Source organism: Gekko japonicus, unplaced genomic scaffold (assembly GCF_001447785.1).
Source record: "Gekko japonicus isolate JY-2015 unplaced genomic scaffold, Gekko_japonicus_V1.1 scaffold566, whole genome shotgun sequence".
NCBI classification, from domain to species: domain Eukaryota; kingdom Metazoa; phylum Chordata; class Lepidosauria; order Squamata; family Gekkonidae; genus Gekko; species Gekko japonicus.
The window spans coordinates 172256-196522 of NW_015165251.1; the positions used below are offsets into that span (position 1 = coordinate 172256).

Here is a 24267-nt window from a genome sequence, read left to right on the forward strand (position 1 = left end):
TGCAAATATTAATGCTTAATTTTTTAATTTCTTATTGTAGTGCAAAATATATTGTAGTGTAATGTAACTGTAATGTATTTGTAATATAAAATATATTATCCTTCTCCCTCAGGTGCTGTGTGGGGAGCCTTTGTAAAACTAGAAATTCCTTGTGTATTCCCTGATATTTGTAAAAAAAACCCTATATAAATAGCATGTACAGTTACACATCAAAAAGATTTCCATGTGTGTGCATTAAGTGCTGTCAAATTGTTTTGTACCTATGGGGACCCTATGGTTTAATGACCCAAACATCCTGTCATTAACAGCCTTGTTCAGGTCTTGCAAACTGAGGGCCGTGGCTTCCTTGATGGGGTCAATCCATCTCATGTTGGTTCTTCCATTTTTCCTGCTGTCTTCAACTTTTCCTAGCATTATTGTCTTTTCCAGTAAGTCTTGTATTCTCACAAAATGACCAAAGTGTGGTAACCTCAGTTTAGACATTTTAGTTTATGTTTTTAGGGTTCTGCTATTAAGACACTTAAGATAAAGGCTCATTTCATAAAATCAACACAAAGTTAGCAGTGCCTAAAATTAAAATTTGAAAATATGATTTCTTCAAAACTATTAAGCTAAACAAGCTACAGAAAAGTGCCTAAGCAAAACCAAAACTATGTAATAATCATATCAGCAAAATCTAGAATTAAGAGTGTGCCCACCATGTTGTATGAGCCATTTTCCATAATCTCAAAGATATAAACTGTTAGACTGGACCCAGTGGAAAATAAAGGAACAAAGAAGTTTGTCCAGAGTGTCCATGACTAAGTGTACATGACTGACAGGGGCAGAAGCTACTGAAATCTCTTTGTGGAACCTAAGACTAGGTTCAGTGGTCATCAAGAAGGTTTACAAATACAGCCAGTTTCTCAGTGGCAATGAAGCCAAGGAAAAGACTTATGTTTGTAGACTTGCCAACTCTTTTCTTTTAGGAAAACGGTTAACAAATGCATCAGTTGTATTTTGACCACTAAATTGAAATCTTTTCATTTGGTGGTCAGCAGATAACATATTTTTAATCTCCCAGAACACCCAGGTGGGTCCATAGTTGCTTGGGGTATCTACAGAGCAGTCTTTTATCTAATGGAATGCAGTCCCTGCAACTCCCTGATGCATAGCCTGCTGTATGCAAAAATACGTATCCATTCAGTTTACATCTGGCAAGATGCAAACAAACCAACACTAACACCTCTATGACATTACTATCAACAGAACAAAGTTTGAGTCCAATGGCATCCTTTAAGATTAACAAAAAACTGGACTCAAACTTTGTACTGCTTCAGATCAACACGACTACCTACCCCATTGCTACCAACAATTAAAAAGGAATGACAGTTTAGTCAACACTGGAAGAATATTTGCAGAATAATTAAAGACATGCAATAATGATCCTTTCAGATAAGAAAATCTCAGAGTCTACTGTTGTTTTTATTTTATTTATTTATACGAATTTAGCCTTGACAGAAACAGTCAAACCCTTAAAACATAAGATCATTTCCACCGGTAATTAGGAACAGCTATTGACAAAAAGTATTCTTCTCAACAAGTTAAACCACAATCTCTAAAAGACTGTAAAAGACGCCTTGACCTGGATAGCCCAGGCAAGCCCAATCTCATCAGATCTTGGAAGCTAAGCAGGGCCAACCCTGGCAAGAATTTGGATAGGAAATCTCCAAAGAATACCAGGGCCAGGAGGCAGAAGCTGGCTATCAAGCCACTTCTCTGAACGTTCTCCATGCCCCAGTAGGAATTGTCAGAAGTCACTATGACCTCCAGGCACAGGCACACACATACACAAAAATGCAACACAAAAAAAGACTGTAAAAGATAGCAGTAAGAACTACTATACTGTCTTCATACCAGATAAATGAAAAACATTATTGCTTCCTGACAACAAAAGCAGCACAGCAGCACTCTGAATAAAAGGCATAGGACATTATTTAAATTCCTTCGTGATACTTACCCAGATTTCAGATCTGTAATTCTTAAACAGTTTGTTGCATCCAATCCTACTTTTCCATTTCTGACCACATTGGAAATCAAAGGAGAAAGTGATGGAGAAATTCTGTTCAAGGCAACTTCAGGGGACATATTTACTCGTTGGCTGCACTCAGCTCTGCAAAATAAACAAAAGAGTAGAGTTTGATACATTCCTTTTTTTTTTTTTAAGTGACAACTCAGAGGCTAAGACAAAAAGACTCAGCTGAGACAGAGGGAAGACAATAAGAGACAGAGATAGCCAGAAAGAGAATGACTACAGAAACCAGAGGCCAAGGGAAAGGAACTGGCATAAAAAGTCAACAGGGACTACTGCAATCCACTCAATTAAAGCTCATAGTTATGGTCAAAGTTCCATATATATTCCTATATTACTTGTATGCCACAACACCTTTCCCTATGAGGAAAGGTTAAAGCGCTTAGGGCTCTTTAGCTTGGAGAATCGACAACTGAGGGGTGACATAATTGAGGTTTATAAGATTATGCATGGGATAGAGCAAGTAGAGAAAGAGGTACTTTTCTCCCTTTCTCACAATACAAGAACTCGTGGGCACTCAATGAAATTGCTGAGCGGTCGGGTTAGAACGGATAAAAGGAAGTACTACTTCACCCAAAGAGTGATTAACACATGGAATTCACTGCCACAGGAGGTGGTGGTGGCTACAAGCATAGACGGCTTCAAAAGGAAATTAGATAAGCATATGGAGCAGAGATCCATCAGTGGCTATTAGCCACAAGGTATAGATGGGGCTCTGGGGCAAGTGATGCTTTGTCTTCTTGGTGCTTGGGGGGGGGGTCAACAGTGGGGGGGCTTCTAATGTCCTGGCCCCACCGGTGGACCTCCTGATGGCACTGGTATTTCTGGCCACTGTGTGACACAGAGTGTTGGACTGGATGGGCCTTTGGCCTGATCCAACATTGGCGTCTCTTATGTTCTTATGTTCTTAACACCCAAGTAATGCTCTCATTTGTTTGTACTGATCATCTACGGAGTACAAAGAGTTTAAAAGCAAACATGCACAACCTGTAAACCCCCAGCTGAACACAGTCCACCAACCATACAGAAATCTCCTGGTTTTGGTGCCTGCCTCAGCCTTACTTCAGCTTGGTGCAGGCCTGTTTTAGACTGATATTTACTTCAGCACTAGAAGCTGGACAGTGCTCATTTTATTAAGCTCACAATGAATTTAGTGGCTTTTTAAAAAATTGTGAATGTTTTGAAGTAATGTTTGCTTTTGGCGGGATGGAGGGAAGTGTGTTTTCCATTTTAAACAACATCCTTAATGCAAAGAAAACAAACCTATCTGGTTACATCAGAATGAAAATTAAACATGTCTTTTTGTGATTAAATATTATATTAAATTGTTAATTTAAGATGTTTTTATTCTGAAGAACAGCTACTAAATCTGTACTCACATTAAACAATGGACATCAAATTATTACAGACATATACTATCACAGAAGACTTATAATAGAAGTAACACTGAACAACTTGTCTTATAAACTGTCAATATTTGCTGATCAGTCACTTTCTGGCTCTTTTGCTTTTGTTGATAAGCTAAGAAAACTTCTGTGTCCTCTTCAGAGGATGTGGTCACCAATCAATGAAGTTACATAGGGATAACAAGATTATTTTTCTGTTTCAACCTAGAGAAGTCATAACAGAACACAGAATTCATGATGGTACAAAGCAGAAAGGAGTCAAGTATCAGAAACCTACAGACAGAGATATTTTGCAGATCCACACCATAACCCAGGTCAAATTGGAGTTATCTACAACACATAGCAAGTTATAACACAATCTTTATGAACTCACTACCACTGAAGAATAGTTCCACAAACATCAGGGAACCTGTACAATGTTATCAATATTGCATAGTCAAAGGTCACCAATACCAGACAAACACTGTACAACACCTCTGCAAATCTCCAACGATAGCACACGTACACATTCCCTGACACTTATTAACAGTGAAACTTGTAGAGGCCTACAAGACCGATATAATGCAAGTGTGCCTTAAGTTACAAGGCAGCTGACAAAGAGTTAGAGAGTAAGATCACAAGTTGAGCAAAGAATTCAAATCAGGAGATCTTGATCTACAAGACTGCTGGCAGCCCTGCCCGACACCTGACCCTTCAAAAGACACTACCAGCAGTCACAACGTGCACATGATACTAACTTATGTCTGCCACCTTTTCTGTTTGTTTTGCAAGGAAAGCTCCTGCACTTCTGAAAGCTATGTGATAGGCAAAAATTCAACAAGCACTGTTTACCCCATTATACGGATTGTAATAAAATTTTAACTTTTAGGATTCATATAGCACTCACTACAGATGCTAATCTTCTGCCCCCTAGCATTTCTCATCTGCTCTAATCAAGATGGTTACAATATCCATTATACCTCTGCATGCTATACAAGCATTCTTTACAACATCACTCCCACCTTCTGAGTGGGATATAAAGACTCAGATCTCCATTCCTACACATGTCTGATGAAGGGAGTTTTGATGCTCAAAAGCTGATACTCTGAAAATCTTATTGGTCTCTAAGATGCTACTGGACTTGAATCTAACTGCAGATTGCAGTTTTATTGCTGAAAACAATTCATACCGATTATCTCAGAGCAACCCACTAAAGTAGTCCAGTTCTATAATAATGGGAGGAGGGGGAGAAAGCAATATCACTTGCCTAAAATCACCTAACAAGTTTGTGACTCAGATGAGATTAGAATTCATCTCGTGAACACAGCCACAACATTTCACCTGTTAAACTTCAGCCTGCAGCACATTCATTAGAGGCACAGGCACCTTCATTAACTAACAATGGTAATATTTTTAGCACCTACAATTACTGCAGAAACATTCCCAGAAATAGTAAGGTGACCATCCTAACAGGAGTAGCTTAAATCGTGAGGGAAGGAGAGGGAGAGAAAAATCTAGCACACAGGAAATCTCCCTGCGTGGTGTGCAGTTTTGAGGGGTTCGGCCCCTAATAGCCAAGCCAACTCCCATGCTTGACTTTCCCAGTCAGAAGCACCACAGGGAAAACCCATTCTCTTCTATGACGTACACAGCCCAATATACCCACCCGTCTAAAGGGGGACTCATTCCCCGACCTTCCCCAAGTACTGCTACTTTGGATACCTACGGGGACCGCAAAACATAAACCAACCTTCACAAAACCGGCCCCGACCACTACCTTAACCACGCAGCCTCAGCGCCTGCGTAGACCCGCCTTCCCGTACGCTACGTGCGTGCGCGCGCGCGCCTCTCTCAAACAAACCAAGCGCGCTCACGAGATCGGCAGCCTAGAAAAATCAAAACTGGGTCTTTCGTTGAACATAGGTGGCTTAAGCGCGCCTGAATGAATAGTCCAGGTTTCTACTGTTCAAGGGTGACGGACAAGATTGTAATAGAGATATTAACTTGTCTGCTTATGATTTGGGGTGGAAAAAGTGCTCTGTAATAAACGGACATTTTTCAGGGTACGAACAAATCAGGTGGGTGGCAGATCTCCCCCTGGTGAAGCAGGCTGTGGAGAAGCAGAAAACGCGACCTGCAGAAAGATAAAGCCTGAGGACGTGTACACTTGAAGCAGGTTAAAGTACAGTTGTGGGGAAAGAGACCTCTTGCTGCTGTGTCTGATAATGGCAGCTCCTGAGGTCGTGTTGGTGGGATCTTGTATGACTGATCTGGTGAGGTTAGTATTGTCAGTAATATCCTGCACGTTCTGTAGCCGTTCTTTTATCTGGAGCTGGATTAGTCTTTGATTCTTTCTTTACACTCAACAGTAAAGGTTAAAAAAGGGCCAGTATGTTTAGTTTTCTAATTATGTAGCCCAATCTTATACATGTTTACTCCTAAGTAAGATCCGGTAGGGTCAGTGAAACACTTCCTCAAGTAAACTTGTATGGTCTGCACATTTATTATTTGGAGTGATGTCCCCTTGATTGACTTCTGAGAAGGCATGCAGAGGATCAGTGTTTCCTCTAAGCTGAGTTAGTGTGAGCTAACTCACAGTTTTTTAGCCTCTGGCTCACACATTTTTGTCTTAGCTCAGGAAGGATGGCTCCAGGGCAAACTAATTTATGCAGCAGCCAAATCGCTCGCTCACAACTTTTTTTTGCTCACAAGACTCCATATCTTAGAGGGAGCATTGGATCAGACTGAATATGGGATTATGCTATTAGTAAATCCTAAATTATATTATTGTACAGTCATCTGCACAGAAGCATTGCACTGAAGATGACGGAAACATCCCTTCTTATCATCTTCTGGTTATGAATATAAAAAGTGATTAAAGCATATAAATGAGTGCTGTCATCTCATCAGCTTCCTAAACCAACATTTATTTGTGAGAGCTTGGATATTTTGAGGTTTACTGAGATTTTATGGGGTTCAGAAAAAGTTTGCAGAAGTGGTCCAAAAGTACAAAATCAGTTTGTGGACTTTGCTTGCCCAGTTCTCTAGTGATAATATTGTTAGCAACTTTCTGTGGGATATATGAACAGAAAAGGGAACAGTACAAATAAAGTGGCTATCAGATTTAAATTAGATTTAGATTATCTGCTAATGTAGCTTGCATCAACCCATATTAGATTCTTTCAGGCTCCAAGTACCCATAACTTATCTTCTCATTAAAAGACTCCTGAATAGTTTCCAGGGAGGGCTCTTAGAAACACAGACTGAAAAACTATTAAGTAAAGCAGTGTTTGGTCAGGTTGTATAAGGACAATAACTTGCATACTGTATATTTTACAATTTGAGATTCTATTTATATTTATTTAATTAGATATTTATACCTCACTTTTCTCCCTGTTGAGGATTTGGCTTACAGCATCATTCCTTCCTTCATTTTATCATCATAACCCTGTGAAATAGGTTGGACTGAAAGTCAAAATACACATTATAGCAGCCACAGGTCTAACCTGTGGCCTCCAATTACATTTTAGAGGAAAATCTAGCCATTAAAAAAAAAATTGTCATTAGGGCCCAGTCTTGATGCAGCGGCACCAGGTGATCTTGTTCCACTTGTTCCACCCTCTGCATGCCTTTTTGAGTGCCAAAACAGCCTCTCCATGGCTCTTTTGTCACTTGAAAAGGTGGGGTGGGTGGGGACAAGATCACCTGGTACCACCACGGCATGGGCCCCGATCAGGACTGGCCCTGACATCATTTTTTTAAATGGCTAGATTTTCCTTTAAAATGGGGTTGGTGGCCAAGGGTTGGACCCGTGGCTGCCATAACATGTAGTTTGGCTCTGAGAAAGTGTGGAACTGGCCCAAGCTTACCCAGTGAGCTTCCATGGCAGAGTGTGGCTTCCAACCTGGGTCTCCCAGATCCAAGTCTTACTCCGTGGCTTGCAGTTATGTTCAGTCAAAAGAACCTCATAGCTGCCACATGTCAAGGAAAATGAGGAGGTGCCACACTGGGGAATGGTGCTCAGAAGAGCCGCAAGTGGCTGTGAAGCCACTGAATGAGTATCACTGCTCTAACTGTTTTGTGTGTTTTTCCTAAATCTGGTAGGATAGGATGAGTTTCAAATAAGAAGGATGTCCTCTCAAAAAAAATAGAGTCTCAGCCCATGCTGGCTTAAATGCGACATGAAGAGTTGGCACGTTTTCTGTCTCTTTCATACCACAGACAGAATGCTTAAGATCTAGATCTGAAAGGTTTTGAAATATGCTTAAGCACATCAGAAATGCTTTTATCTTGAGTCAAATTTTATTAACCTTGATGAAGTAAAGCAGTTGCTGGCTTCTTAGCGAGGTATCAACATTCATAGTACAGCAGGTTTGTTGCTGTACTTGTTGATGATGCCTCTGACACATTTTTAGTTGAGCAACAGCTGATGTGTGTTGTATGTGCATCAGAGAGGAAACCTTGAATTGCTTTGAAGTATCACATGGCAGTTAAAACTGAATCTAGAAAAAGGGAGGGATGACAGAAGAGATGAATCTCAGCTGTTTGTAGGAGTCTAAGGCTCAAGAGAGAATTCAGATTCCACATGTTTGTGTTAGTTCAGAGGGTGGAATCATGAGTGATACCTAGAGCAAGCTTGTGCAAAGTACTTCCCATGTGGTATCAGCCTTGTGATTAGGTACATGCCTGGTCATCTCTAGTGTGTGAAAATGCATCTAAGTGGCCAGGTTCATTGCCGCAGTGAATGAGCATATGTTAAATAACCAGAATAGATTTCAGGTGCATTAACCATAAAACTCCACTGTGCTTCCCCATTTAAAATGTTGGGCTTGTCATTGTCGATCTAGTGGAAACCCACCCCCACCCCCAATTCTGCATATGTAGATTCTTTCCCCAGAAACATTAAAGGTATCTAGGAGGCCTTCATGTGGCCTGGCTTTTTGATTTTTGCATAGCCTTATAAAAAGTAAATTTCAGTGATCTAAGTGTATTTATAGACACCACATTATTGTAGATGTTGGGCATGGCCAGTCAATGCTGAAGGTGGGAGAGGCTAATGATTAAATCTATTAAGATCAGTTTAGCTTGTAGGGGCAGGTAAAGTTTCTGTTGTCAAATGGAAGTTCAAAGTCTTCAAGCTGCTGCTGTCATTAGGTGAAACAGCACACATTTGTTTGTGTTAATTTAGATCTTTGTACCTTGCTTTTCTCCCCATTTGGCACCTGAAGCAGCATACAGCATCATTCTCCCCACCTCCATTTTACCCTGTGAGATAGATGAGGCTCAGAGAAAGTAATGGGCCAAGGTCACCCAGTGAAATTCTGTGGCACAGCAGAGATTTGAACCTGGATCTCCCAGATCCTAGTTTGATGCTTGAACAGTTAGATTGCTCACCAATCCCTTGCCTGTGCACTCACCGGAGTTTTGAGAAGTGGGTGGGACCAGATGTTGCTTTGGCTATAGTTGCAGCCTCAGGACCCAGGATCCTTACTACGTGACTGATGGTAAGCTGCTTATATGCAAGAAAATAGCTATATGTTCACATTAAAAGGCATCCTGTTAAACAGAGCTTCTACCTGAAATGTTGAAAAGTTACTACTAGAATTATATATAATCTCACTCCTCCTGCAGCAGCCATTTTGTGGTTGCACCCACCACCCTATGTAGGAATCCCAAAGATGCCTGCAGACTCACAAAATGTAGGGACCCTTGCTGTAACCACTGCACCATGTCAGCGCACTCACACATCTCTTTGTCATTTTATCCCTTTTCAGATTCTTGGTGTTACGACTGTGCATACAGAATGAACTCACTACAGGTGATCCACCCAATATGTGTGATAACTACTTCTTCTGAAAGGGGCAACACAGATTTTCTGCCTTTGCACACTCATAGCAGACCTGGAGTCTAATATCTGTGTTCTGAAGCTGGAATATACATCCATTACCCCTTTTAGAAGAAACAACCGTCACACAGTTATTCATTTGTCCTGTACATGCAGTCAAATGTAATGAGTGAACAGGGCTTTTTTATTCTGGTGAAATGTAATGTTATCAGCATCAGCATGTATGTGCAGCATGCCATTGATTGGCATGCTGCAGAGGTCCATCAGTGGCTATTAGCCACAAGGTATAGATAGGGACTCTGGGGCAAGTGATGCTCTGTCTTCTTGGTGCTTGGGGGGGGGGGGGTCAACAGTGGGAGGGCTTCTAATGTCCTGGCCCCACTGGTGGACCTCCTGATGGCACCTGGTATTTTTGGCCACTGTGTGACAGAGTGTTGGACTGGATGGGCCTTTGGCCTGATCCAACATTGGCGTCTCTTATGTTCTTATTGTGGAACTTGTTCCCAGTCAGTGATGTCTCAAGAGCTCACTACATAGCAGACTATGCAACTGAGTATTGCACTGTGGCAGGCTAGTGAGAATGAGATGCACACTAGGAAGAACTGGATAAAAATGGTGTGTGTGTGTGTGTGTGTGTGCTGTAATACTCTAAATTAAATCCTGACAATAATATGTCGCTCTAATTGACTTGAGAACAAAACAAGCCACGACCCTGAGACTGAGCACATACAGTTCTTGTTGTGAACAAGCAGTATATGAAATCAAAACTTCTCAGGAGCATTCTTTTTCCTCTCCCTTACTATTTTTACCTCTCAGTGATAGGAACAATGTCTAATTTTTTGCTCTCTCCTCTTTGCTAATAATCACTGTAGCAAACTACTCAGCTGAGAGAAAACAATGAAAAACACATGCTTTAAATATGACAACAGGAAAAAAGCAGCAGTGAGCACATCTAACCACAGAAGCCTCCCACCCAAGTCAGAATGGACAGTAATGATAAATCTAACTCCAAACATATTGCATCTTTGATGGCAACATGAGTCTTTTATCCTTCTTTCATTGTGGCAACCTTGGTCAGTGTGGTTTTTACTAATAAGCCATCAAGAACTCTGAATGTATCTTAGAGAAAATGTACTTTAAGAAATATATATCTCCTCCCAGCTCAGGCTTTCAAGGCAATGTACAAAAACACAATGAAAAAAGCACTAATTAGTAAGGTGATAATTATTAGGTATTTTCATACAAAAACACACAAAATGACATTTGTAGCATCAAAATTTACAAAACCTCGGGCAGCTAATCAATCAGAGCAAGACAAAAACAACGTCTAGCTTAACAAAGCAAGAGCGATGCTAAATGCCAAAGCCAGCATTAATAAAAACATTTGCCTTGCCGTGCAATACATATCCTTCCAAGTGCATTGAAGTCAATTGGCTTATCAGGGTGTAACTGTGGTGACAGAAAGGTGGAAAGTGCCATCATGTCACGGCTGACTTGAGAGCCACTTTGCTGTAGTGGTTAGGAGCGCGGACTCTAATCTTGGAGAACCGGGTTTGATTCCCCACTCCTCCACATGCAGCTGTTGGCATGACCTTGGGTCAGTCACAGTTCTGGAAAGAGCAGTTCTCGAAAGAGCCCCACCTACCTCACAGGGTGTCTGTTGTGGGGAAGGGAAGGGAAAGGAGATTGTAAGCTGCTCTGAGATTCCTTTGTGTAGTGAAAGGTGGGGTATAAATCCAATCTCTTCATCTCTTCTTCTTATTGCAACCCTCTAAGGTTTTCAAGGAATGAGAAGTTCAGAGATGGTTTTGCCATTGCCTGCCACCATGTCATGGCCCTGGTATCCCTTGGAAGTCTCCCATCCAAAAACTAGCCAGGGTCCACCCTGCTTAGCTTTCAAGATCTGTAGAGATCAGGCTAGCCTGGACTAGCCAGGTCAGGATATCACCGTGTTTAAGATTGTGCTATTAGTGCTTTAAGTTTCACAGAGTATATACTAGGCAGAGCACCATAGCTGGGTGCCAAAAGCCCAAAAAGCCCTGCCCCTTGTCACCTCACAGAATTGGAGGTATATCCAGCAGGACCTCGCTGCATATTTTAATGCTTACCAGTCACTGGAGAAGTCTATCGTTAAGATACCCAGGTCCCATTCCATGTAGCTCTAGCCTCTCTAGACTGTGTGTTTACATGTAAGGAAGGCAAAACCTGTGTGTGTTTATGCAAACTTTGAATTGCACCCAGCTTCAGTTCCAAGACCCACTCAATTATTCTGTATCTACCAGTTTAAAGGGCTCTTTCTTTTCTTCTTAGAAGTGCTTGTAAATTATTTGAACGCCCTTCGGTTTAGGTCTTGTGATGTATGAGAATACTGTAGAACAAATGGGGCCTTATGATGACTTGGTCTGAGTGTCAGATTTGTACGTAGACCTGCTGTGATTAGGTGAGTGGCAACCCAGGAGAGGTCCTTCCTCTCTCCGGGGAGATTTGTCTAGCCCCTTCTGTTCTCACCTTCTGCCAACAGCTGAAGGCCTTTTTGCTTTGTTTGGCATTCCTTCAGTGATGGCTCCTTTCTGCCCAATGTTTCAATTGTTGCTTTTATGTTTTATATGTGTTTTAGCTTCAGTTTTAATTGTTTTCATAGTGTTTGTTCTGTTGGTTTTAATATTATTTAAGATGCAATTTTATTATGTATGTTTTTAATTTGTTAGCCACCTTGGTAACCCTGACTGTGGCAGAAAAGTGGGGTATAGATTGGGGGTGGGTGGGATTTGTATGTGGTTCAGCCATGATGCTCAGAACAAATCAATATCTCTTGGCTTAATTTACTACACAGGCTATTAGGTAAGGTTAATAAAATTACTGTAGCTTGAGATGGATTCTCTGAATGCTGACAGCAATTCCCTTCTAGCCTTGGTCTAAAGTTAGGACCAGGAAACCCCTTTTATTTCTTCTGTGCTTCCCTTGTCTCCTATTTTGATATACATCCATATTCAGTACTACAACATCCATTCTGGGTCTCATTCTTTTTCTCCTTCCATGTAATCTTGGTTGTTTGCATTCTCTGCCTAGATTTTGAAGAAACCCCTTTTCTTCTCTCAGGTTTGAAAAATTGCTTTGGGAACTTTAAGGAGAAGAACTGCAAGATCATTATCTCTGCCTACATTCCTCCACTCCCAATGATCTGCCTAGACTTCTCCACCTTCCCTTTGTCTTCCCGCCTCCTCCAGAATGCGTGCCTCCTTTCATGTTGCCTAATTTGCCTGAAGCCACCTTCCAGCTCCCTTTCTCCATCCACACTCAAACAGGTCTATAAATGTTCAATGAAATACTTTGAGTTACTGTTCCGTTTGATTATTAGTAAACCTGTACTTAAATGTTTCTTATCCATGATACAGCAGATCTGTGTTGTGGAACTTTACATTAATGCTCAACTAAAGGACAGAAACATTGTTTTTCTTTATGAGCTGCCTCTGGCAGGTCTCTGGAGAGGCTGTTTATACATTCTCCAAATAAACAAACAAACAAACAAGCATTAAAGATTTTTCACAGTTGGTTGTACTTCTGATCTACACTTTCTGAATGTTTGGACTGAAGCCACAAGCTCTATTTCTTGGCATGTGCAGGTGTGTTTGTCCTAGACACAGAGATATCCAGATGTTATACACGCCACTAGGATATTTGTTACAATCCTAGTAGCCTATGTGTTTGCTTACTAAATTTTTATGCAACTTTTATACTGAGATACTTAAAGTGAGAGCAAGTGAAGCTAGTCAAGAAGGCAGACAAAGGAGGCCATCGCCCTTGCCTCCACGTGTGATGGTATTCTACCAAGGATTCATCAGCAGGCCTTTCTGGTAGCAGATGCAATTCTAGGTACTCTGGGCACAGATGATTTAGGACTTCAAAACTAGCACACTAAATATATCAGCACCCAATAAAGTTGTTGAAGCATTTGGGTTAATGTGCTGTCTTCTGCTTATGCCCAGTGAAAGTTGAGTGGCAGCATTTTTCAACTTCCAGATAGTCCAGTGACATTTTTTCTCCAAGAGTTGTTGGCCAACCCTATTTCCAAATGCTTTTGCATCTGCAGTCTAACATAATGCTGCACACTCGGCCATGGGATATTACTGGTGGAGGAAGAGAATATTTTATATGTGAAATAGGACAGCGGCAGTTGTGCTGCTTGCAGAGTAACTTCTCAGTAGGAAGTCTGTCTAGGCACTGGCAGTGAGAATTTTGAACTTCAGTGTCATGACTCACCCCTGCTCCACTGATACTGACACTTCAGACAAAGAAGGCCTACTCACAGGACCTGAAATGCCCATGGTTCAGGCCCATCCAAATGTTTTGCTGATGGACTCCCTTCCCAGACCCCATTCCCAGGGAATCAGCTGACCAGGAACCTCCTGAGGAGACCTGCACCCTATTGCCACTTGCAGCTGACCTTTAGCTGCTACAGGAGTCCATCAGAGTCTCTTCTAGATCCCTGAGACTTAAGATGGACCAGGGCCGAGGCATGGAAGTTAACAACGATGGGTAGACCAGAATCCACCTAAGTCCAGCCTTTCACAGGAGAATTAAGGGTTGTTGTAAGTCTTGGCAGGAGACAGGACATTAATAAGGCTACCAGGAAGGGGAGGGATCCCAGCCTGCGGATGGATAGGCACCTTGTTGGTTAAACAAGTACTACTTGCCACTCATACCTAGCCAGAGCTGGCCTTTTTGTTGCAGCGCTGTGTTCCTACAAAGATCCCTATTCCCAGCTCCGGCCTCTCCTCGAGGAACCTGCTTCACCCTTGCTGCACCTGCATAAGCTCTACAGCAGGGGTGTCAAACTTGTGGCCCACAGTAGGGCTCAGAACCGGCCTCCCAAGTAACTTCCTTCTCCTGCTTCCTTTCCAAGGCTGCAGCCACACCCTAGTTTGCTTTTCCCTCAGCTCCCTCAGTGGCACTTTGCTTCCTGTTTCTTGCCTCTTGCTTCCCCTCCCCCTCGCACGCATGCACACAGAAAGAGAGAGCTTCATGGCTGCTTCATACGAGAGAGATACAAAGACAAGCCTCTCTCACACATCCTCACTCACCCACCCAGCTTGTGCTTCCTTCTCCAGGGTTGCTCCTCCTCTTTTTGAGTCCCACAAGAGCTTTAAGACCAACAACATTTCATTCCAGGTATAAGATTCTTGGGTGGGTGGATTCTTCTGACAAGCACAATGTACATTGAGAAAATTATTTTGGCTTATTCTGAAAAGTTGTTTTTTTAAAAAAAGTTTGAATTTCTCTGTTCCTATCTGGAATTCCCCCCCTCAAAGACCCTGATTAGGAACTAGAACACTTGGCACTTCCGGTTCCAGGCTCATCGACAGCGGGCATATGTGGGACTTCTCCTGTCCAAGTTGCTGCTCCCCCAGACCCCCCAGTAGTGATAGCTTTACACCAGACCACAGTGAGTTCTCTTGGAGGGAGGCTCGCAGCAAGAAGCTTGTCCCGAGGGAAGAAGACGAGTGGAGGCTCACAACGTACCTAGGGAAGTGCTCCAAGGCGGGCGGCTGAGCGGGGAAACTCGATGGATTCATTGAGAAGCAGAGGAGTCTAAAAAACCTTTGAGAGTCTTTTGCTTTCTCTCCATTTTTTTGAAATATTTTCATTGAAAACACTTTCCAACAAACTACAGTTCTTCTTTGTTGATGGAAAAGAAGGGTGGCAAAGAAAGGGGGATCTCCTTTTAAATCTACTTGATTGAGCACCGTTTCTTTAATATTAAGTTGCTCAAATTGGTAACGTAGTTACTGCTTGTTTCCTTTATTTTTTCCTTTCTAAACTATACTATGAATTGGACTAGTTAAAGGTTTGAAGGGGATCCACTAACTTAGACCTGAGCTGTCTGTCTACCATATAGTTTTGTTGTTGTTTTTTGCATTGCCCTCTGTGTTTCCACGGTGTGTTTGGAATTGCGGAGCCTTGAAGGTGCTGAGAAGCATCATTGCCATTCTGAGATGGCTGGAGGACCTCTTGCATGCGGTTTCTCTTCTTTTTCGTTGTGTTTGGAATTATAGAGACACCGAGAAGAGCTATTGTCATTCAGAGGAGGTTTGAGACGTGGGTGGTTTTTTTCCCCTTTTTTCTTTTTATATGCCTCTCCTCCTTCTTTGGGATTGCTTTGTGCTGATGAACTAAGCATTTTGGAAATAGGAATGCCTGTCAGTCCTTGCGCTTCCTTGGAACGGACTCCCCCTTGTGTATGGTTTTTTTTTCGTTTTCTTTCTTGTTTATTTTTTCTTGTCACCTTTGTTGTGTTTGGAACTTGCTAGCTGAAATGGAGGCAGCTGGAACTCATAGACTGAAGTGGTGGTGACTACATACTTGTTCTTAAGCTGATAACAAGAGGGGAGAAAGAAGACAGAGAAGACCAGAAGCAAGCAACTGTGATTTATATAATAACCTGCCTTCTGTCTTTAGTTTTGTGGGGTGGGGGTTGTTTTTAAATGGTTAAAGTATATGGTTAAAGCAAAGGTGGGAGGCAATTTAGGAAGTTATAGGGTGGTTAAATAAATAGATAAGTAAATAAGATAGGATAGGATAGGACAGGATAGGGTAAGGTAAGGTAGGATAGGATAGGACTGGTTAAGTTAGATAGGATAATACAATATAATACAGAAAAGAAAAGATAAAATAGAATATTAATATTGAGTTAAAGTTTAATGGTTAAAAATAATACTATTTGGAGAAAAATACAAATTAAGAATAAAAGTAAAGGGAGAAGGGAAATATAAATAAAAGATGTCCAGCGGGACTAGGAAGGCTTCTATTCCTTCCCCAGGACAAGCAGGACAGATGAAAGCTTTGACAATGAGTATTGCACAAATGAATATTAAAGATTTACAAAACCTAATTCAAGAAAGTGTGGCGCAAGCAGTAATAGTAACTGTTGAAACAACATTGCCCACCTTAGTTGAAAAAACGATAGAACCGATACAAATAAAAATGGATGCTTTCACACAGCAACTGAAACACAAGAAATTTAAAAACAAATAACACAAAATAAACAAGAAATATTAAAAATGATCACCTCTAATAATAGGTTGGAAGATACAATCCAAGATTTAGATCAAGAGCTACAAGAAATAAAATTAAGGAACAACAAGATGGAAGAAACACTGATAAATTTAGAGATGGAAAAAAAAGCCCATATCTTGAGGTTCCAAAATGTTTCAGAAAAAATAGAAGAGAATATAAAAGAGGAGACGGTACAGGTCATTGCTGATCAGTTGCAAGTAGGAACGGTTGAGGAGATTGCCCAAGAGATAGAAGCCATATATAGGAGGAATTCAGCACATGCGACAAGAAATAAAATACCTAGAGAAGTGCACATTAAATTCTATAGAAGAACAACCCGCAATAAGATTTTGAACGCAGTGACTGAAACAAAGATTATTATTCAGGAAGCTGAAAGTAATATTTTAAAAGATGTGCCATGGTGCGTAAAGGGAAAACGTCAAAGTTATTCAACTCTAGTGAACTTGTTAAGAACTAATATAGATGGCTGTTACCAGAAGCTGTGCTGTTTATATATGATGGTAAAAGACAACAAATCAACTCTATATTTAAAGTAGAAGATTTTTTGGATAGGTATGGGAAATATCTTGGACTTCAAGAGGAAGATTTGAGTCAATCGGAAGGAGAAAACCATGGGCAAGAGACAGCTGAAGAAAAGGGACAAAGAAAAAAATGGGGAAAGAAGAGAAGAGAAATTAAGTCATCACAAATCCTTATAGGTTACAACAGAGGACTAGAATAGCAGAATTAAAGGGGGGGAAAGGAAGATGGGGGCTAAGAAAATTAAAATACTGTCAATAAATGTGAAGGAAAAGCATCTTTCTGCAAATTAAGAAACTACAATCTGATATAGTTTGCCTTCAAGAGACGCATATTAGAAGAGATGATCAGAAACTGTAAGAGTGTAGAAACCTGGGGAAATATTTTGCATCTGCAGATAAGCATTAAAAAAGGGAGAGTAGCGATATACGTGAAAGAGTATTTACATCCTGAATTGGTATACAACAAGTCAAGGTAAACAATATCTATTGGATCCCCCTTGTCCACATGTTTGTTCACCCCCTCAAAGAACACTAACAGGTTAGTGAGGCAAGATCTTCCCTTACAGAACCCATGCTGAATCTGCCTCAATAGGTTTTGTTCATCTATGTGCCTACTAATTCTTTCCTTAATAATGGTTTCCACCAAGGGTATAAATCCAGTCTCCTCTTCGTCTGCCATTGGACTTTTATGTGGTTAAGATACAGCCTGTGGAGTTCTGAACATCTTTCAGTTAGCACTTTCTGTGTCAAATCCTGCCATTCAAGAGCTAAAGCAACAACACTGGTAGGGAGCTAGGTGGATGTTGTGTGGAGCATGAAATGTAGGGGCTAAGGTGTAGGAACATGTAGCAAGAGCTAAGAAAGAAGCAATAGTGATAGAGGGCCATTGCATGCAGGATACTGGCATTTAAGTTGTGTCATGCCCTGGGGTTTCCCCTGGCCGGAGAGGACCACTCGCCGTGTTGGCTGAGGATATAGGAGGGAAGCGAGTGCCTCAGACATGGAAGGGTCGGGGAGTTTCGTCACTCCCCGAGTCACCTTCCTCGGGGTTGACAGCCACGTCTCCGTCTCTCTAGCTTGCCTAGCCAGTCACCTCCGATATCCTCCTCGACTCCTTGCTTCCCTCCTTTTATCCTCCTCGCGTACCTTGGTAACACCCCCCTTTCCTTTCCCAGTAACCTTACTGCTTCCTTAACCTGCCCATCACCCCTTCTATCGTCCCTATGGTGTGTTTCTCTCCTAGTCCCGCCCTCTTGTGATTTCCCATGGATCTCGCCCTGAGTCGGGGAGTATAGGGGAGTGGCCACTTCCGGTGAGACTAAGGAGCCCGACGCCATCTGCCGCAGTGTCTCCAACCACTCTCCCTTAGGTAAGACCGGACCTCTCCAGTCGACTCGCACTCAAGACCGTGCGCGTCCTCCTTGCGTTGGCGGCTGAGGGGATGAGCCCGTCTCCACCCATTTCTCCGACGTCCTTCTCCATGGAGGGAGTGGGGTGGGCCTTCCAAGGGCTGCTGGTTGTCCACCTGCAACCTTTCCCATATTGTGATGGCTGCAACCCTCATTGCCCCACGAACCCCCTCCCCAGGGAGTTCCGTCTTCCAGGGTGTTAACACATGCCACAGAACATGGTAGTAGCATGGTAGTAGAATGCTGAAGAGGTAAAGTGACTTGTGGTACACATGGAGATACCAACTCTGAAGTTCTCATATACAAACAACTGTCTGGAAAAAGAAGCTAGCACATTAGGGATTTGTTGTCACTTAAGCTTGAGGGAACATTCATTAGTGGGATTTCTCACCTGCAGTCTGAAGTGATACACAGTCTGAAACGAACCACTGCAGCATTCTGCCACTTCATTCTGTGCCCTCTCCTTCAGAGGTGAGGCAGGTGATGACCAGAGGCAGGACTTTTTTCAGTGGTGGTGCCTTGCCTTTGGAATGCCCCCCCCCCCCCCGCAGGCTTGCCTGGTGCTTACCTTTCTTCTGGGCACCAGGCTGAAGCATTCCTTTTTACCCAGGTTTTTTAACTAAGGAGTTTTATCTCTTAAACATTTTATGGTCTGCTTCTGGCCCCAGGATCATTTTATCGGCATCATTTTAGGCTGCTTGGTGTGTATTTTCTGCTGTTGTTATGACCTGTCTTGTTTTAATGCTGCCAGCCTGTTTTTAATGTTTGTGTTTAGCTGCTATAACTTGGTTTTATTATCTTGGTTGTAAGCTGCCTTGAGCAGAAGTCTGGAGAGGCAGAATATAAATTTTCTAAATAAATAAATAAGTTATTCTACGTGTGTCGGCTCCTGGTAACCCTTTTGTTTCTTAACTGATTGGGAGGTGACCAGACCAAAGAGTAAAGACTTTGGCAACCTTAGGAGGGCAGTCAGTTATGAGATCATGTTGATTTTGCAGTTAGAAGCAGGATGCAAGGATCTGGAGGACAGGCGGGGCATTAATGGGGGCTTTTCATACTCTGCAAATGACTCCTAAGCTCGTATGTGTGCCTGTTTTATTTACTTATTTAGATTTTAGTAGTCTACTATGTAAAAGATCTGTTTGGTTTGAAGGCTGATTTATCGCAGCTGTCGTTTTCACTTTACACAGTCTTCCCTGTTTTCCATAGAGGTGAGGTCGTTGTTTGTAATACTAGCTATTTCCATGGCAGTAGACTATGATGCCATCAGGGGAAGACTGAGGCATTCCATTGAGTACTGGCAATTAAAAATTATGGATTGTGAGATAACACTTGAGTTTACCAAGATCTTTAGCATAATAGACCACACGAGGCTGGAAAACCATTGCTTAATTCTTAAGGGATTCAGCATGGGTAATGGAATAAATGAACTGGCTTCCTTGGATCCTCGCTGGAAAACATGTTTAAAAGAAAATAACATCAGCGGCTCAGAAGCTTCTTCTGTACTCATGGGAAGCACAGATGTCAATCTCAGTAGTTCAGCATTGTGTGCACATGCACAGTTGAGATTATGCAGGTATTACTTTTTTTTTTTGAGGAGTGGGATAGATGGCCGAGCTAGCCCGATCTTCTCAGATCTTGGAAGCTAAGCAATGTGGGCCCTGATGAGTATTCAGATGGGAGATCACCAACAAATACTAGGGTCTCTACACAGAGGCAGGCAATGGCAAACCACCTCTGAGTGTCTTTTGCCTTGAAAACCCTACAGGGTCACCATAAATCCACTGCTTCTTAATGGCAAAAAAACAAGTGCCTATGAGGAGAAAGATATCTGTAGATGGCATACAACAACTATTGTTTATGCAGTGAGCTTCCTGGAGCTGTTTCTGTTGCAGTGCCTCAGTTTGGAGCATCACAATTTGCCTGTCACATAATGCTCTTTCTGTTCCCTTAACTAAGTAGTCCCCCCTCCTTCCCGAAAATCAGCTTTGTCTCTAAACAATGACTGTAAAAGAGATCTTACGTATTTTGGATGTTACAAGTATTTTGGGTGTAACAAGTGTGTTCAGTAACTATTTCATATGAGGCAGTATAACTGGAAAACAGCCTGAATAATCCAGGTTCTGTTGAAGTCAAAATGGGTATACACATATGCTTTTAGATGCAACCCGTGAAATGGTCAAGTTCAAAGTTATTTTTAAGCGAATAGGATGTCGTTTTTTGAGACTAATGCATAGTTGCAGTAATATTGGAGAAACAGGTTGTAAGACTTCTGCAAAAGTTTACTTGAGAGACGAGCCTTGTTATTGTACTATTAGCTGAACGTGTATCCTCTTTCTAGGCATGCCCATACATTTTAGGGGAAATTTGTGCTCTGCACTGTGAAATGGTTTCTGTAAAAACTGGGACTAGGCTAGCCGCTTCACTAGATTAAACAAAGGATCACATAGGCTGTCTTGGCTGATCCAGGAGTTCAGTTCTTAAGTTAAGCCTGCTCTGCATATGCCGAGGTGGTAGAATGGGATGTGCAATTTCAGAATGTGTATGGGAAGTTTTTAAATGTTCCCGCTATTAAAAGCAAAATCCTCTCTGAAAGTAAAAATCTGGCATAGCATCAAGGAAATTGGTCTAGAATCTCACACACACACACACAGAGTTACTTTTTTACTTGCACAAAATAGGACTTCAGGTCATTCTGTCACCTCATAATTCGGCTGTAGTTACCATGTTTGATGGTTCACCTGTTGTCTTTGGTGGTAGAATAGAACAGAATAGAAACTACTGACCATGCAAAATCAAAGAGAAGAGAAGCTGATCCGAACACTAGGATGATGGGGTGGGAAGGGAGGAGGAGGAAGCAAAATGGAATCAGCTTGGCAACCACCTCTTATTTTGCTGAATGGGGAGGTGGGGGAAGTCTTTGGAGGATCCAGGCCGTGTATATATAAGATTCTACATAGCCAGCATTTGGGGGAGGAGCAGTAGGCATCTCTGTTGTCAGGGCATAGAATCCGATGGTCCACTGAGCATGTGTGTGACTAAGCCCAAAGGTAAGGGAAACCAATGCAAGCAAGGCTTCAGAGATGTCACATCGTGGTCTAACAATTACCTAGACTACCTACATCCTATAAGACCGGGCTTCTTCTACACAAATTAAACCTCTCTGATTTTGGTTCAGCATTTCCCAACTGAATTTTCTTTCCTCTTTTTGCTGCTTCATCTTCATTTGGTATCTTGTCACACAGTGTTTCACTTGGGACTCTGACGACTGGGAGACGTGCTTTGGATACCCTGCAAGGTTTTCACTCCATCTTGCCATATTTCAAGATATTCACATTGTGCTATGTTGTCAACACCCTTATAACATTTTTCCCAGGAACAAAGTCCTGAATAAACATCTTCTGCCATGTGGCATTTAATATGTTTGTTTGCAAGTGCTTTTGACTGTTTCCTTGGTTATTAAGTGTTTTTCTTCAAATCAGAATGTTCCCTAGTCATTTGCGATTTCTGCTTAGAACTTTTGGTTTGTGGTAATCTCAGTGTACTGAATTACAGGGGATAATTTTCCATTGTAGATCCCTATTATAATTCCTTACGTTGGCACAGCAAACACTTTTACATATAGGAAAACTAGGGATGTGCATAGAAATTTGGGGGGGGGGGCCTTAGGCTCATTTTGTACTTTAATATTGTTCAAAGTATTATATTAATCATTCAGACCAGGCACTGTATTCAGGTGATGTTTATGTTGAGTTCAATGGACTATGCACACACCCCTACCCCCACCTCTGGTTTTGTTGTATTTCCAGCCTCTTAAGGTGAAATTCTCAGGGATGCTACCGTACACAATGGATCTTCCTTAATATTTAAATACAATTTAAATAATGATATTTGGAGGAGTTTGGAAGGGGGAAAATGCTTAAAACAACTCAATGCTTTGTGATAACCACAAATGGTAGGAAGGGCAGGGCTTGCCTACTTGTGCCTTTGAGGGCACCATTTGTGGTAATGGGGGAAGTAAAACGGTGGTGCTACAAGTGCATGCTAGGACAAGTCATAATGAAGTCTCCCCAGAGCTGCTTGAAGAGAGAAATCCTGTCACATAGATATCTGATCCATCTCTCTCTCTCTGTATGTGTTTCTTTTTTTCCCCCCTGTTACAGATTAGAAACCCAATAGCCTCCACCCTGCAAGTAAAGCAGATTGGCTACCCACTGGGTGTGGGAGAGATCGCACAGTAAAACTGGATTCTGGCTTTGTCTTTACCCCCCTCCCCTTAGTGGTATAACAGCCTTTCAAGGAATACAAGCAACCTGTCAAAGAATACAAGCAGAGCCTTTGTCTCCCTCCCCCCCCCGCAAGGTGCCATGCAGTGGGAGTAGCAATAGAGAATGGGAACAAAATGGAAACCTCTGCCTCTACTTCTCCCAGCAGATATAAGCAAAGCATATGCCTACTCCTGCCATCTGGCTAGCTCCAGATAATTAAAATTGCTCAGGAAAGGAACATCACTGCATGCACAGAAAGAGATCTCTCCCTGAGCCAGTGATTGGAGGAAATTATTAAAACCTGGGGATGCTAGGCCTTGCTCAGAAACAGCTAAAGGGTTACCTGAGCTATCAGAACTAAAGCAGCAGAAAGAAAAACAACGCAAAAAAAAGAAAGTAGGCAACAAAAAAAATTGTCAAATGGGGGGGGGGGGTTTGCAGGTTTTTAAATTATTATTCATTTCTGGAATAGTTCTTGCCTGATAGCCAGGAATATGTTGTAGTTGCCAGAAATAAAAACTGAGTAAAAGACAACAGCAGCATTTAAAAAAAAAACAACCCAAAGCACATGTTCAACTTGCATATGTCATGCATGTGCTGTAAGGCATTGAGCTTCTCCCCGGTATACTAGTACCATACTGGTACATGTCCGGTTTTCACCCAGGCCAGGGGACGGAGACAACACTGGTTGCCCTCATGGACAACCTTTGGAAGCATCTGGATTGAGGCAGAGCAGCAGTGCTGTTGCTGTTGGACCTGTTGGCAGCATTTGACACGGTTGACCATCAGCTACTGATCCACCACCTCGCCGACACTGGAGTACAGGGGCTTGCATTGCAATGACTTGCCTCCTTCCTCCAAGGTCAAGGACAAAGGGTGGCACTAGGGGAGCAGCTATCCTGAAGGCACCCACTGGATTGTGGAGTACCCCAAAGGGCGGTGCTTTCCCCGATGCTATTTAATATCTGTATGCACCCCCTTGCCCAGATTGCCCGGAGGCACGGGCTGGGATGTCATCAGTAGGTTCCAGTATGCTGAGGACACCCACAAAAGAACCTCCTCAGGAAACAGGAAACCAATCCACATACAAAAGAACCTCCTCAGGAAACAATCCATATACAAAAGAACCTCCTCAGGAAAGCTCCTCCATTAGCATGTTCATAGCCTGGGGAACTCCTACAAGATAATCTCAGCCCTACCCCACCTTCTGGAGTAGATATAAATTACCTGCCTACCATTTTCTTCTCACCTTGACACAGAGAGTACTCCATCTTTCTGTGTTATACCTCTGAGGATGCCAGTCACAGTTACTGGCGAAACGTCAGGTTCTACAATGCCAAGTCCACAGCCACACAACCTGGAAAATCTACAGCAACACAGACAGCAGTTAAAACAAACATAAAACCTTCTAAAACAATCCAGATATATCATAAAGTGCTCGTACATATTAGGTCCGGCAATAATAATGATGCTGGATTGCTACAGCAGCAGCAAGTCCTATTGATTCGCTCTTTGTTCTGTTTCTTAAGTGGCCAGCATAGGCTGTTGTGGGTGACTCCAAAGGGCAGGGCTTACAATTATTGGGGGGCAGATTCTTAGTTGAAGGCCTGGTGGAAGAGCTGCATTTTGAAGGCCCTGTGGGACTGCATAAGGTCCCGCAGGGCCCTGACCTCTTCTGGGAGCTCATTCCACCA

General features: G+C 42.2%; 2 protein-coding genes across 2 annotated transcripts in view; one reads left to right on the plus strand and one right to left on the minus strand.

Moving 5' to 3' along the window:
- Positions 1-2154, minus strand: part of BRE (brain and reproductive organ-expressed (TNFRSF1A modulator)) — a 162562-nt gene extending 160408 nt beyond the window's left edge. Inside the window, exon 1 of the mRNA XM_015410137.1 lies at positions 2000-2154. Coding sequence (XP_015265623.1) covers positions 2000-2127 — 128 coding nt within the window. The 5' untranslated portion in view covers positions 2128-2154. The remainder of the gene's footprint in view (positions 1-1999) is intronic.
- Positions 2155-5564: 3410 nt separating this feature from the next.
- Positions 5565-24267, plus strand: part of RBKS (ribokinase) — a 98069-nt gene continuing 79366 nt past the window's right edge. The window contains exon 1 of the mRNA XM_015410139.1: positions 5565-5734. Coding sequence (XP_015265625.1) covers positions 5682-5734 — 53 coding nt within the window. The 5' untranslated portion in view covers positions 5565-5681. The remainder of the gene's footprint in view (positions 5735-24267) is intronic.